The sequence below is a fragment of the Nannobrachium achirus genome (assembly GCF_963921795.1).
Source record: "Nannobrachium achirus genome assembly, chromosome: 14".
Lineage (NCBI taxonomy): Eukaryota > Metazoa > Chordata > Actinopteri > Myctophiformes > Myctophidae > Nannobrachium > Nannobrachium achirus.
Window position 1 is genome coordinate 11,493,296 of NC_137821.1, and position 16,448 is coordinate 11,509,743.

The 16,448-nt window shown below is 46.8% G+C and overlaps 2 protein-coding genes across 2 annotated transcripts; both read left to right on the forward strand.

Annotated features, from left to right (window-relative positions):
- Window positions 1-27: 27 nt before the first annotated feature.
- LOC308297802 (zonadhesin-like) lies at window positions 28-2,960 on the forward strand (the record flags this gene model as incomplete). The annotated part of the gene is made up of 7 exons (XM_080741369.1): window positions 28-190; window positions 354-553; window positions 1,198-1,339; window positions 1,813-2,069; window positions 2,273-2,421; window positions 2,558-2,686; window positions 2,804-2,960. 7 exons carry the CDS (start codon window positions 28-30, stop codon window positions 2,958-2,960), a joined length of 1,197 nt encoding a protein of 398 aa, XP_080597495.1.
- Window positions 2,961-3,029: 69 nt separating this feature from the next.
- LOC308297803 (IgGFc-binding protein-like) lies at window positions 3,030-16,414 on the forward strand (the record flags this gene model as incomplete). Its single annotated transcript, XM_080741370.1, has 28 exons — window positions 3,030-3,192; window positions 3,356-3,555; window positions 4,200-4,341; window positions 4,815-5,071; window positions 5,275-5,423; window positions 5,560-5,688; window positions 5,806-5,947; window positions 6,053-6,194; window positions 6,450-6,649; window positions 7,294-7,435; window positions 7,909-8,165; window positions 9,485-9,633; window positions 9,770-9,898; window positions 10,016-10,157; window positions 10,263-10,404; window positions 10,665-10,864; window positions 11,509-11,650; window positions 12,126-12,376; window positions 12,599-12,747; window positions 12,884-13,012; window positions 13,130-13,271; window positions 13,377-13,518; window positions 13,793-13,992; window positions 14,637-14,778; window positions 15,254-15,504; window positions 15,727-15,875; window positions 16,012-16,140; window positions 16,258-16,414. The coding sequence occupies 28 exons, from the start codon at window positions 3,030-3,032 to the stop codon at window positions 16,412-16,414; spliced, it is 4,668 nt and encodes a 1,555-aa protein (XP_080597496.1).
- Between the last annotated feature and the right edge of the window lie 34 nt (window positions 16,415-16,448).

Sequence of the window (16,448 nt, forward strand, 5' to 3'; positions counted from 1 at the left end):
AAACACTCTGTCAACTATTTTCTTAATATGAATTCATTTGATTATCAGCAATACTTCAAGGACTGTGTGTTTGACCTGTGTGAGCTGGAAGGGAACTCGTCCATCCTGTGTGAGGCCATTGAAGCCTACGTCACTGAGTGCCAGGACCGTGGAGTCAACATCCCCCCCTGGAGGAACCAAACATTCTGCCGTGAGTCAACAGACCAGTGGAGGATGGATGGATGGATGGATGGATGAATAGATGGATGAATAGGTGGATGGATTTATGGAGAATGAGAAAGAATCTAAGGACTAATGAGGGGGGGGGGGTGTGCGTGTGTGTTTATACTTATCCCTCTCTGTCCTTCCTGCAGCTCTGGACTGTCCCACTAACAGCCACTATGAGTCGTGTGCAGACCCCTGTCAGGACACGTGTGCTGGGAAGCCCCCCACGGGCTGCGGTGGTCCCTGTGTGGAATCGTGTGTGTGTGACCCCGGCTACATCCTCATTGCTGAAAAGTGTGTGAGGACCACCGAATGTGGATGCAAACACACCAACGGACAGTACTATGAGGTAGGAGAGTGTGAAATGTCTACTCAACCTAAGGAGGAATGGTTTTACACTAAATAGATTATACCCCCTTCTTCGAAGTTGGGCAGGATTTTGAGGGAAGTAAAACATGTACTTCCGCTCCCTTTGCCCATCCAATGCTCTGTGGTGGGTGTCAGTGTGTCAGCACGCAATTTATGTTTTAGACACATTTCCCGGTCTGCTGGCAGGGTACTATGGAAATGTATAATTTACCAGTCTGTTGGGAGATGTAGACAAAACATATTCCCTTGTATTGAGATATATTTTATTGCGACTGGTAGGAGGTGAAATGGCGACATCTGCTGGGCCATTAATGGGAACAGCAGCCTGAAAGAGAGGAAGTGGTTTCATTTCCAGCACCGGGTACTGAGCCATTGGGTAGAACGTTTTGCGTTCGCAAAAACGAGATTTTCCCCTGACATTGCCCACATTAGTTTAGCCCACCTTGAAACAATATGGGACCCACGTGGCTGTGCTGACTGTGTGTAAATAATGATAGATATATGATCTGAGTCAAGGTGCCATGAACTGAGAGGAGATGAAATGATTACATTAGATGATAGCGATCAATTCCATGTATAAATCAGACTAAATACTGATTTTGTGCCCTGCCTTATGTGTGTCAGCCTGGAGAGATCATCTTTGGGGACGGCTGCTCCAGACTGTGTCACTGTGCAGGGAACTACACCTTCGACTGCGTGGATAATTCATGTGACCCCACAGAAGAGTGTCGTGAGGTCAACGGAGTAGCAGGCTGCTATCCCACAGGTGATAAGGAAACGAAGGCAGCATTGGCTGGCTGGACTGACTGGCCGACAGGCCAACCAAATACATGTTACTGACGTTAACCTGACGTTAAGCATTGAAGTTACGGCATTGGTCAGTCAGTTGGTCTAACAATGAACCATCCCATAGCAGTGAAATCATCCCTCCAGGCTATGAGATTGAGAAAGTTTGTACAGAAAGGACAATGGTAGTTTACGGTATCTGGAAACAATCTCTATTACACATAAAAGTTTCTGATTACATTTTGAGAGAGTAATAGGCCATGCAGTTGCTTAATCATGATACACTTAAAGGTTTGGTAATAATATTCGGAAGTTAGTTGCTAAGTGGTTGCTACCCTGTCACTTTTAACAATCAGAGTGTTGTGGCTTCCTGCATCGTCATATACATAATTAAACATATTTGTAACCCGAGCAGGCAGTAACACTTTCCTTCCTCCACCATCTTTCATACAGGCACATCCACCTGCATAGCCCACACAGACCCACACTACACCACCTTTGACCGTCTCTACTACAGCTTCATGGGCAACTGCAGCTATGTGATGTCTAAACCCTGCAACCACACCTCCATGCCCCACTTCGAGGTCCATGCCGACAACGAAAACCGCTACACACCCACCATTTCCTACGTTAAGGCTGTGCATGTGTACGTGGGTGTGCTGAACTTGGGCTTGCTGAAGATTTCCATCCTGAAAGGAGGCACCGTACAGGTGAGATAGGTGTAGCACCCAAATTACTGACCCAACTAGTGACTACAGAGGTTGATTAGATTGGCCAGGGCCCTCAGCCGGCATTTCAAAAATCTCTGGAAGGGAAAATGGTGGAGTCCCGATAAAATGCTTTAAAACACATAACTTTGCTTAACTTTATATTGAATTTCCATGTTTGTCTGTCTTGTGCTGCTCTTGCGTAGCTGAATGGGAACAATGTCAACCTGCCAGTCACTCCAGCCAGCGGTGTCTCTGTGTTCAAGTCTGGGAGACACTACACTGTAGCCATGGACTTTGGTGTGACCGTCCGCTACGATGGAAACCATTACATGGACATCAAAGTGATCAAAGAGTGAGTGAAACTCATAACAGCCTATTCTTTAATCATTTGAATGATCAAATATAAAGATTTGTACAGTGACTGAACAGGTGTCCCATGACTTAATTCCTCTCAACTCTTTCCTTTGCCTCCACCTGGTGACCTGCAGTTACAAGGACACATTGTGTGGTCTGTGTGGAGACTACAATGACAATGCCAAGGATGACATGAGAAAGCCAGACGGCAACTTGACCAGTGACCGCAATGTGTTCGGACACAGCTGGGTGACCGACCCCAAGTGAGTCATTTTAACATGAACGGCGCCTACTCCATCATGAACACGCATAAACACATGCATTGATACAGATGCATTCATCCACAAACAACCACCATTTCCTTGCTTGTATCTCCATAGCTGTAATCCTCCATGCACCCAAGGGTGCACCCAAGGGTGTACGGATGAGGAACAGGATCTGTATAAGAGCTCTGGATACTGTGGCATGCTGTTGGACAAGAAGGGACCCTTTGCTGTCTGTCACCCTAAGGTCAACCCCAATGTGAGTGCTGCCTAGTACACACAAACATGGAAACACATTGCACATGCATATGCTTTCAAACACTCTGTCAACTATTTTCTTAATATGAATTCATTTGATTATCAGCAATACTTCAAGGACTGTGTGTTTGACCTGTGTGAGCTGGAAGGGAACTCGTCCATCCTGTGTGAGGCCATTGAAGCCTACGTCACTGAGTGCCAGGACCGTGGAGTCAACATCCCCCCCTGGAGGAACCAAACATTCTGCCGTGAGTCAACAGACCAGTGGAGGATGGATGGATGGATGGATGGATGAATAGATGGATGAATAGGTGGATGGATTTATGGAGAATGAGAAAGAATCTAAGGACTAATGAGGGGGGGGGGGTGTGCGTGTGTGTTTATACTTATCCCTCTCTGTCCTTCCTGCAGCTCTGGACTGTCCCACTAACAGCCACTATGAGTCGTGTGCAGACCCCTGTCAGGACACGTGTGCTGGGAAGCCCCCCACGGGCTGCGGTGGTCCCTGTGTGGAATCGTGTGTGTGTGACCCCGGCTACATCCTCATTGCTGAAAAGTGTGTGAGGACCACCGAATGTGGATGCAAACACACCAACGGACAGTACTATGAGGTAGGAGAGTGTGAAATGTCTACTCAACCTAAGGAGGAATGGTTTTACACTAAATAGATTATACCCCCTTCTTCGAAGTTGGGCAGGATTTTGAGGGAAGTAAAACATGTACTTCCGCTCCCTTTGCCCATCCAATGCTCTGTGGTGGGTGTCAGTGTGTCAGCACGCAATTTATGTTTTAGACACATTTCCCGGTCTGCTGGCAGGGTACTATGGAAATGTATAATTTACCAGTCTGTTGGGAGATGTAGACAAAACATATTCCCTTGTATTGAGATATATTTTATTGCGACTGGTAGGAGGTGAAATGGCGACATCTGCTGGGCCATTAATGGGAACAGCAGCCTGAAAGAGAGGAAGTGGTTTCATTTCCAGCACCGGGTACTGAGCCATTGGGTAGAACGTTTTGCGTTCGCAAAAACGAGATTTCCCCCTGACATTGCCCACATTAGTTTAGCCCACCTTGAAACAATATGGGACCCACGTGGCTGTGCTGACTGTGTGTAAATAATGATAGATATATGATCTGAGTCAAGGTGCCATGAACTGAGAGGAGATGAAATGATTACATTAGATGATAGCGATCAATTCCATGTATAAATCAGACTAAATACTGATTTTGTGCCCTGCCTTATGTGTGTCAGCCTGGAGAGATCATCTTTGGGGACGGCTGCTCCAGACTGTGTCACTGTGCAGGGAACTACACCTTCGACTGCGTGGATAATTCATGTGACCCCACAGAAGAGTGTCGTGAGGTCAACGGAGTAGCAGGCTGCTATCCCACAGGTGATAAGGAAACGAAGGCAGCATTGGCTGGCTGGACTGACTGGCCGACAGGCCAACCAAATACATGTTACTGACGTTAACCTGACGTTAAGCATTGAAGTTACGGCATTGGTCAGTCAGTTGGTCTAACAATGAACCATCCCATAGCAGTGAAATCATCCCTCCAGGCTATGAGATTGAGAAAGTTTGTACAGAAAGGACAATGGCAGTTTACGGTATCTGGAAACAATCTCTATTACACATAAAAGTTTCTGATTACATTTTGAGAGAGTAATAGGCCATGCAGTTGCTTAATCATGATACACTTAAAGGTTTGGTAATAATATTCGGAAGTTAGTTGCTAAGTGGTTGCTACCCTGTCACTTTTAACAATCAGAGTGTTGTGGCTTCCTGCATCGTCATATACATAATTAAACATATTTGTAACCCGAGCAGGCAGTAACACTTTCCTTCTTCCACCATCTTTCATACAGGCACATCCACCTGCATAGCCCACACAGACCCACACTACACCACCTTTGACCGTCTCTACTACAGCTTCATGGGCAACTGCAGCTATGTGATGTCTAAACCCTGCAACCACACCTCCATGCCCCACTTCGAGGTCCATGCCGACAACGAAAACCGCTACACACCCACCATTTCCTACGTTAAGGCTGTGCATGTGTACGTGGGTGTGCTGAACTTGGGCTTGCTGAAGATTTCCATCCTGAAAGGAGGCACCGTACAGGTGAGATAGGTGTAGCACCCAAATTACTGACCCAACTAGTGACTACAGAGGTTGATTAGATTGGCCAGGGCCCTCAGCCGGCATTTCAAAAATCTCTGGAAGGGAAAATGGTGGAGTCCCGATAAAATGCTTTAAAACACATAACTTTGCTTAACTTTATATTGAATTTCCATGTTTGTCTGTCTTGTGCTGCTCTTGCGTAGCTGAATGGGAACAATGTCAACCTGCCAGTCACTCCAGCCAGCGGTGTCTCTGTGTTCAAGTCTGGGAGACACTACACTGTAGCCATGGACTTTGGTGTGACCGTCCGCTACGATGGAAACCATTACATGGACATCAAAGTGATCAAAGAGTGAGTGAAACTCATAACAGCCTATTCTTTAATCATTTGAATGATCAAATATAAAGATTTGTACAGTGACTGAACAGGTGTCCCATGACTTAATTCCTCTCAACTCTTTCCTTTGCCTCCACCTGGTGACCTGCAGTTACAAGGACACATTGTGTGGTCTGTGTGGAGACTACAATGACAATGCCAAGGATGACATGAGAAAGCCAGACGGCAACTTGACCAGTGACCGCAATGTGTTCGGACACAGCTGGGTGACCGACCCCAAGTGAGTCATTTTAACATGAACGGCGCCTACTCCATCATGAACACGCATAAACACATGCATTGATACAGATGCATTCATCCACAAACAACCACCATTTCCTTGCTTGTATCTCCATAGCTGTAATCCTCCATGCACCCAAGGGTGCACCCAAGGGTGTACGGATGAGGAACAGGATCTGTATAAGAGCTCTGGATACTGTGGCATGCTGTTGGACAAGAAGGGACCCTTTGCTGTCTGTCACCCTAAGGTCAACCCCAATGTGAGTGCTGCCTAGTACACACAAACATGGAAACACATTGCACATGCATATGCTTTCAAACACTCTGTCAACTATTTTCTTAATATGAATTCATTTGATTATCAGCAATACTTCAAGGACTGTGTGTTTGACCTGTGTGAGCTGGAAGGGAACTCGTCCATCCTGTGTGAGGCCATTGAAGCCTACGTCACTGAGTGCCAGGACCGTGGAGTCAACATCCCCCCCTGGAGGAACCAAACATTCTGCCGTGAGTCAACAGACCAGTGGAGGATGGATGGATGGATGGATGGATGAATAGATGGATGAATAGGTGGATGGATTTATGGAGAATGAGAAAGAATCTAAGGACTAATGATAAAAATGAGGTCGCAATAAGAACCTGTTCCAGTTTCGTGCGTGTGTGTGTGTGTGTGTGTGTGGGGGGGGGGGGGGGGGGGGTGTGCGTGTGTGTGTGTGTGTGTGTGTGTGTGTTTATACTTATCCCTCTCTGTCCTTCCTGCAGCTCTGGACTGTCCCACTAACAGCCACTATGAGTCGTGTGCAGACCCCTGTCAGGACACGTGTGCTGGGAAGCCCCCCACGGGCTGCGGTGGTCCCTGTGTGGAATCGTGTGTGTGTGACCCCGGCTACATCCTCATTGCTGAAAAGTGTGTGAGGACCACCGAATGTGGATGCAAACACACCAACGGACAGTACTATGAGGTAGGAGAGTGTGAAATGTCTACTCAACCTAAGGAGGAATGGTTTTACACTAAATAGATTATACCCCCTTCTTCGAAGTTGGGCAGGATTTTGAGGGAAGTAAAACATGTACTTCCGCTCCCTTTGCCCATCCAATGCTCTGTGGTGGGTGTCAGTGTGTCAGCACGCAATTTATGTTTTAGACACATTTCCCGGTCTGCTGGCAGGGTACTATGGAAATGTATAATTTACCAGTCTGTTGGGAGATGTAGACAAAACATATTCCCTTGTATTGAGATATATTTTATTGCGACTGGTAGGAGGTGAAATGGCGACATCTGCTGGGCCATTAATGGGAACAGCAGCCTGAAAGAGAGGAAGTGGTTTCATTTCCAGCACCGGGTACTGAGCCATTGGGTAGAACGTTTTGCGTTCGCAAAAACGAGATTTCCCCCTGACATTGCCCACATTAGTTTAGCCCACCTTGAAACAATATGGGACCCACGTGGCTGTGCTGACTGTGTGTAAATAATGATAGATATATGATCTGAGTCAAGGTGCCATGAACTGAGAGGAGATGAAATGATTACATTAGATGATAGCGATCAATTCCATGTATAAATCAGACTAAATACTGATTTTGTGCCCTGCCTTATGTGTGTCAGCCTGGAGAGATCATCTTTGGGGACGGCTGCTCCAGACTGTGTCACTGTGCAGGGAACTACACCTTCGACTGCGTGGATAATTCATGTGACCCCACAGAAGAGTGTCGTGAGGTCAACGGAGTAGCAGGCTGCTATCCCACAGGTGATAAGGAAACGAAGGCAGCATTGGCTGGCTGGACTGACTGGCCGACAGGCCAACCAAATACATGTTACTGACGTTAACCTGACGTTAAGCATTGAAGTTACGGCATTGGTCAGTCAGTTGGTCTAACAATGAACCATCCCATAGCAGTGAAATCATCCCTCCAGGCTATGAGATTGAGAAAGTTTGTACAGAAAGGACAATGGCAGTTTACGGTATCTGGAAACAATCTCTATTACACATAAAAGTTTCTGATTACATTTTGAGAGAGTAATAGGCCATGCAGTTGCTTAATCATGATACACTTAAAGGTTTGGTAATAATATTCGGAAGTTAGTTGCTAAGTGGTTGCTACCCTGTCACTTTTAACAATCAGAGTGTTGTGGCTTCCTGCATCGTCATATACATAATTAAACATATTTGTAACCCGAGCAGGCAGTAACACTTTCCTTCTTCCACCATCTTTCATACAGGCACATCCACCTGCATAGCCCACACAGACCCACACTACACCACCTTTGACCGTCTCTACTACAGCTTCATGGGCAACTGCAGCTATGTGATGTCTAAACCCTGCAACCACACCTCCATGCCCCACTTCGAGGTCCATGCCGACAACGAAAACCGCTACACACCCACCATTTCCTACGTTAAGGCTGTGCATGTGTACGTGGGTGTGCTGAACTTGGGCTTGCTGAAGATTTCCATCCTGAAAGGAGGCACCGTACAGGTGAGATAGGTGTAGCACCCAAATTACTGACCCAACTACCCTGCTAGAAAAACCAGCACAGACCAGCACAATTTTCATGCTGGTCTGTGCTGGTCTATGCTGGTTTATGCTGGTTCATGCTGGTCTGTGCTGGTGCTGGTGCTGGTCTATGCTGGTCTGTGCTGGTCCCATGCTGGTCCACCAGCACAGACCAGCACCAGCACCAGCACAGACCAGCATGAACCAGCATAAACCAGCATAGACCAGCACAGACCAGTACAGACCAGCACCAGCACAAACCAGCACATGTTGTGTTTTACTGCTGGTCTGTGCTGGTGCTGGTGCTGGTCCAGCACAGACCAGCATGAACCAGCATAGACCAGCACAGACCAGCACCAGCACAAACCAGCACATGTTGTGTTTTACTGCTGGTCTGTGCTGGTGCTGGTGCTGGTCCAGCACAGACCAGCATGAACCAGCATAGACCAGCACAGACCAGCACCAGCACAAACCAGCACATGTTGTGTTTTACTGCTGGTCTGTGCTGGTGCTGGTGCTGGTCCAGCACAGACCAGCATGAACCAGCATAAACCAGCACAGACCAGCACCAGCACAAACCAGCACATGTTGTGTTTTACTGCTGGTCTGTGCTGGTGCTGGTCTGTGCTGGTGCTGGTCTGTGCTGGTCTAAGCTGGTCATATACAAATAGGGACAAACACCCATTTTAACTAACAGGTTCCAGTGGCGCCGAGGATAAGTGCAGGACTGAAGTGCCAGAGGTAGTAAGTTCGAATCCCACTCACACCCACAATGTCAAAAATAATGTCACAATCTAATATGGTCAAATACAGAACAGGATTCAAGCACCAGAGCAAAGAGCAAATTAAACCAGCAAAGACCTGGTCCACTTCTCAGGGGGGTCCCCCGGGGGTCCCTGACCACACCAGCACAGACCAGCACCAGCACAGACCAGCAGTAAGCGCTGGTTTGTGCTGGTGCTGGTCTGTGCTGGTTCATGCTGGTTTAGATGGTGGGACCAGCACAAACCAGCACCAGCACCAGCACCAGCACAGACCAGCTCGAAAACACAACATGCGCTGGTTTGTGCTGGTGCTGGTGCTGGTGCTGGTGCTGGTCTTACTGCTGGTCTTGTGCTGGTTTTTCTAGCAGGGTAGTGACTACAGAGGTTGATTAGATTGGCCAGGGCCCTCAGCCGGCATTTCAAAAATCTCTGGAAGGGAAAATGGTGGAGTCCCGATAAAATGCTTTAAAACACATAACTTTGCTTAACTTTATATTGAATTTCCATGTCTGTCTGTCTTGTGCTGCTCTTGCGTAGCTGAATGGGAACAATGTCAACCTGCCAGTCACTCCAGCCAGCGGTGTCTCTGTGTTCAAGTCTGGGAGACACTACACTGTAGCCATGGACTTTGGTGTGACCGTCCGCTACGATGGAAACCATTACATGGACATCAAAGTGATCAAAGAGTGAGTGAAACTCATAACAGCCTATTCTTTAATCATTTGAATGATCAAATATAAAGATTTGTACAGTGACTGAACAGGTGTCCCATGACTTAATTCCTCTCCACTCTTTCCTTTGCCTCCACCTGGTGACCTGCAGTTACAAGGACACATTGTGTGGTCTGTGTGGAGACTACAATGACAATGCCAAGGATGACATGAGAAAGCCAGACGGCAACTTGACCAGTGACCGCAATGTGTTCGGACACAGCTGGGTGACCGACCCCAAGTGAGTCATTTTAACATGAACGGCGCCTACTCCATCATGAACACGCATAAACACATGCATTGATACAGATGCATTCATCCACAAACAACCACCATTTCCTTGCTTGTATCTCCATAGCTGTAATCCTCCATGCACCCAAGGGTGCACCCAAGGGTGTACGGATGAGGAACAGGATCTGTATAAGAGCTCTGGATACTGTGGCATGCTGTTGGACAAGAAGGGACCCTTTGCTGTCTGTCACCCTAAGGTCAACCCCAATGTGAGTGCTGCCTAGTACACACAAACATGGAAACACATTGCACATGCATATGCTTTCAAACACTCTGTCAACTATTTTCTTAATATGAATTCATTTGATTATCAGCAATACTTCAAGGACTGTGTGTTTGACCTGTGTGAGCTGGAAGGGAACTCGTCCATCCTGTGTGAGGCCATTGAAGCCTACGTCACTGAGTGCCAGGACCGTGGAGTCAACATCCCCCCCTGGAGGAACCAAACATTCTGCCGTGAGTCAACAGACCAGTGGAGGATGGATGGATGGATGGATGGATGAATAGATGGATGAATAGGTGGATGGATTTATGGAGAATGAGAAAGAATCTAAGGACTAATGATAAAAATGAGGTCGCAATAAGAACCTGTTCCAGTTTCGTGTGTGTGTGTGTGTGTGTGTGTGTGTGTGTGGGGGGGGGGGGGTGTGCGCGTGTGTGTGTGTGTGTGTGTGTGTGTGTGTGTTTATACTTATCCCTCTCTGTCCTTCCTGCAGCTCTGGACTGTCCCACTAACAGCCACTATGAGTCGTGTGCAGACCCCTGTCAGGACACGTGTGCTGGGAAGCCCCCCACGGGCTGCGGTGGTCCCTGTGTGGAATCGTGTGTGTGTGACCCCGGCTACATCCTCATTGCTGAAAAGTGTGTGAGGACCACCGAATGTGGATGCAAACACACCAACGGACAGTACTATGAGGTAGGAGAGTGTGAAATGTCTACTCAACCTAAGGAGGAATGGTTTTACACTAAATAGATTATACCCCCTTCTTCGAAGTTGGGCAGGATTTTGAGGGAAGTAAAACATGTACTTCTGCTCCCTTTGCCCATCCAATGCTCTGTGGTGGGTGTCAGTGTGTCAGCACGCAATTTATGTTTTAGACACATTTCCCGGTCTGCTGGCAGGGTACTATGGAAATGTATAATTTACCAGTCTGTTGGGAGATGTAGACAAAACATATTCCCTTGTATTGAGATATATTTTATTGCGACTGGTAGGAGGTGAAATGGCGACATCTGCTGGGCCATTAATGGGAACAGCAGCCTGAAAGAGAGGAAGTGGTTTCATTTCCAGCACCGGGTACTGAGCCATTGGGTAGAACGTTTTGCGTTCGCAAAAACGAGATTTCCCCCTGACATTGCCCACATTAGTTTAGCCCACCTTGAAACAATATGGGACCCACGTGGCTGTGCTGACTGTGTGTAAATAATGATAGATATATGATCTGAGTCAAGGTGCCATGAACTGAGAGGAGATGAAATGATTACATTAGATGATAGCGATCAATTCCATGTATATATCAGACTAAATACTGATTTTGTGCCCTGCCTTATGTGTGTCAGCCTGGAGAGATCATCTTTGGGGACGGCTGCTCCAGACTGTGTCACTGTGCAGGGAACTACACCTTCGACTGCGTGGATAATTCTTGTGACCCCACAGAAGAGTGTCGTGAGGTCAACGGAGTAGCAGGCTGCTATCCCACAGGTGATAATATCAAGAAAACAAAGGCAGCAATGGCTGGCTGGACTGACTGGCCGGCAGGCCAACCATATACATGTGACTGACGTTAAACTGACGTTAAGCATTGAAGTTACGGCATTGGTCAGTCAATTGGTCTAACAATGAACCATCCCATAGCAGTGAAATCATCCCTCCAGGCTATGAGATTGAGAAAGTTTGTACTGAAAGGACAATGGCAGTTAACGGTATCTGGAAACAATCTCTATTACACATGACAGTTTCTGATTACATTTTGAGAGAGTAATAGGCCATGCAGTTGCTTAATCATGATACACTTAAAGGGTTGGTAATAATATTCGGAAGTTAGTTGCTATGTGGTTGCTATCCTGTCACATTTAACAATCAGAGTGTTGCAGCTTCCTGTATCGTCATATACACAATTAAACATATTTGTAACCCAAGCAGGCAGTAACACATTTCTCCACCATCTTTCATACAGGTACATCCACCTGCATAGCAGCTGGAGACCCACACTACACCACCTTTGACCGTCTCTACTATAACTTCATGGGCAACTGCAGCTATGTGATGTCTAAACCCTGCAACCACACCTCCATGCCCCACTTCGAGGTCCATGCCGACAACGAAAACCTCTACAAAAAACACTACTATACTGTTTCATGGGTGAAGGCTGTGCACGTGTACGTGGATTTGCTGAAGATTTCAATCCTGAAGGGAGGCACCGTACAGGTGAGATAGTTGTAGCACCCAAATGAGTGACCCAACTAGTGACTACAGAGGTTGATGTTGATTAGATTGGCCAGGGCCCTCAGCCGGCATTTAAAAAGACTATGCTAGGGAAAATGGGGGAGTCCTGATAAAATGCTTTAAAATACATAACTTAACTTAATTTAACCTTATACTCAATTGCCATGTGTGTCTGTCTGTCTGTCTTGTGCTGCTCTTGCGTAGCTGAATGGGAACTATGTCAACCTGCCAGTCACTCCAGCCAGCGGTGTCTCTGTGTTCAAGTCTGGGAGACTCTACACTGTAGCCATGGACTTTGGTGTGACCGTCCGCTACGATGGAAACCATTACATGGACATCAAAGTGATCAAAGAGTGAGTGAAACTCATAACAGCCTATTCTTTAATCATTTGAATGATCAAATATAAAGATTTGTACAGTGACTGAACAGGTGTCCCATGACTTAATTCCTCTCCACTCTTTCCTTTGCCTCCACCTGGTGACCTGCAGTTACAAGGACACATTGTGTGGTCTGTGTGGAGACTACAATGACAATGCCAAGGATGACATGAGAAAGCCAGACGGCAACTTGACCAATGACCCCAATATGTTCGGACACAGCTGGGTGACCGACCCCAAGTGAGTCATTTTAACATGAACTGCGCCTACTCCATCATGAACACGCATAAACACATGCATTGATACAGATGCATTCATCCACAAACAACCACCATTTCCTTGCTTGTATCTCCATAGCTGTAATCCTCCATGCACCCAAGGGTGCACCCAAGGGTGTACGGATGAGGAACAGGATCTGTATAAGAGCTCTGGATACTGTGGCATGCTGTTGGACAAGAAGGGACCCTTTGCTGTCTGTCACCCTAAGGTCAACCCCAATGTGAGTGCTGCCTAGTACACACAAACATGGAAACACATTGCACATGCATATGCTTTCAAACACTCTGTCAACTATTTTCTTAATATGAATTCATTTGATTATCAGCAATACTTCAAGGACTGTGTGTTTGACCTGTGTGAGCTGGAAGGGAACTCGTCCATCCTGTGTGAGGCCATTGAAGCCTACGTCACTGAGTGCCAGGACCGTGGAGTCAACATCCCCCCCTGGAGGAACCAAACATTCTGCCGTGAGTCAACAGACCAGTGGAGGATGGATGGATGGATGGATGGATGAATAGATGGATGAATAGGTGGATGGATTTATGGAGAATGAGAAAGAATCTAAGGACTAATGATAAAAATGAGGTCGCAATAAGAACCTGTTCCAGTTTCGTGTGTGTGTGTGTGTGTGTGTGTGTGTGTGTGTGGGGGGGGGGGGGGGGGGGGGGGGGTGTGCGCGTGTGTGTGTGTGTGTGTGTGTGTGTGTGTGTTTATACTTATCCCTCTCTGTCCTTCCTGCAGCTCTGGACTGTCCCACTAACAGCCACTATGAGTCGTGTGCAGACCCCTGTCAGGACACGTGTGCTGGGAAGCCCCCCACGGGCTGCGGTGGTCCCTGTGTGGAATCGTGTGTGTGTGACCCCGGCTACATCCTCATTGCTGAAAAGTGTGTGAGGACCACCGAATGTGGATGCAAACACACCAACGGACAGTACTATGAGGTAGGAGAGTGTGAAATGTCTACTCAACCTAAGGAGGAATGGTTTTACACTAAATAGATTATACCCCCTTCTTCGAAGTTGGGCAGGATTTTGAGGGAAGTAAAACATGTACTTCTGCTCCCTTTGCCCATCCAATGCTCTGTGGTGGGTGTCAGTGTGTCAGCACGCAATTTATGTTTTAGACACATTTCCCGGTCTGCTGGCAGGGTACTATGGAAATGTATAATTTACCAGTCTGTTGGGAGATGTAGACAAAACATATTCCCTTGTATTGAGATATATTTTATTGCGACTGGTAGGAGGTGAAATGGCGACATCTGCTGGGCCATTAATGGGAACAGCAGCCTGAAAGAGAGGAAGTGGTTTCATTTCCAGCACCGGGTACTGAGCCATTGGGTAGAACGTTTTGCGTTCGCAAAAACGAGATTTCCCCCTGACATTGCCCACATTAGTTTAGCCCACCTTGAAACAATATGGGACCCACGTGGCTGTGCTGACTGTGTGTAAATAATGATAGATATATGATCTGAGTCAAGGTGCCATGAACTGAGAGGAGATGAAATGATTACATTAGATGATAGCGATCAATTCCATGTATATATCAGACTAAATACTGATTTTGTGCCCTGCCTTATGTGTGTCAGCCTGGAGAGATCATCTTTGGGGACGGCTGCTCCAGACTGTGTCACTGTGCAGGGAACTACACCTTCGACTGCGTGGATAATTCTTGTGACCCCACAGAAGAGTGTCGTGAGGTCAACGGAGTAGCAGGCTGCTATCCCACAGGTGATAATATCAAGAAAACAAAGGCAGCAATGGCTGGCTGGACTGACTGGCCGGCAGGCCAACCATATACATGTGACTGACGTTAAACTGACGTTAAGCATTGAAGTTACGGCATTGGTCAGTCAATTGGTCTAACAATGAACCATCCCATAGCAGTGAAATCATCCCTCCAGGCTATGAGATTGAGAAAGTTTGTACTGAAAGGACAATGGCAGTTAACGGTATCTGGAAACAATCTCTATTACACATGACAGTTTCTGATTACATTTTGAGAGAGTAATAGGCCATGCAGTTGCTTAATCATGATACACTTAAAGGGTTGGTAATAATATTCGGAAGTTAGTTGCTATGTGGTTGCTACCCTGTCACATTTAACAATCAGAGTGTTGCAGCTTCCTGTATCGTCATATACACAATTAAACATATTTGTAACCCAAGCAGGCAGTAACACATTTCTCCACCATCTTTCATACAGGTACATCCACCTGCATAGCAGCTGGAGACCCACACTACACCACCTTTGACCGTCTCTACTATAACTTCATGGGCAACTGCAGCTATGTGATGTCTAAACCCTGCAACCACACCTCCATGCCCCACTTCGAGGTCCATGCCGACAACGAAAACCTCTACAAAAAACACTACTATACTGTTTCATGGGTGAAGGCTGTGCACGTGTACGTGGATTTGCTGAAGATTTCAATCCTGAAGGGAGGCACCGTACAGGTGAGATAGTTGTAGCACCCAAATGAGTGACCCAACTAGTGACTACAGAGGTTGATGTTGATTAGATTGGCCAGGGCCCTCAGCCGGCATTTAAAAAGACTATGCTAGGGAAAATGGGGGAGTCCTGATAAAATGCTTTAAAATACATAACTTAACTTAATTTAACCTTATACTCAATTGCCATGTGTGTCTGTCTGTCTGTCTTGTGCTGCTCTTGCGTAGCTGAATGGGAACTATGTCAACCTGCCAGTCACTCCAGCCAGCGGTGTCTCTGTGTTCAAGTCTGGGAGACTCTACACTGTAGCCATGGACTTTGGTGTGACCGTCCGCTACGATGGAAACCATTACATGGACATCAAAGTGATCAAAGAGTGAGTGAAACTCATAACAGCCTATTCTTTAATCATTTGAATGATCAAATATAAAGATTTGTACAGTGACTGAACAGGTGTCCCATGACTTAATTCCTCTCCACTCTTTCCTTTGCCTCCACCTGGTGACCTGCAGTTACAAGGACACATTGTGTGGTCTGTGTGGAGACTACAATGACAATGCCAAGGATGACATGAGAAAGCCAGACGGCAACTTGACCAATGACCCCAATATGTTCGGACACAGCTGGGTGACCGACCCCAAGTGAGTCATTTTAACATGAACTGCGCCTACTCCATCATGAACACGCATAAACACATGCATTGATACAGATGCATTCATCCACAAACAACCACCATTTCCTTGCTTGTATCTCCATAGCTGTAATCCTCCATGCACCCAAGGGTGCACCCAAGGGTGTACGGATGAGGAACAGGATCTGTATAAGAGCTCTGGATACTGTGGCATGCTGTTGGACAAGAAGGGACCCTTTGCTGTCTGTCACCCTAAGGTCAACCCCAATGTGAGTGCTGCCTAGTACACACAAACATGGAAACACATTGCACATGCAT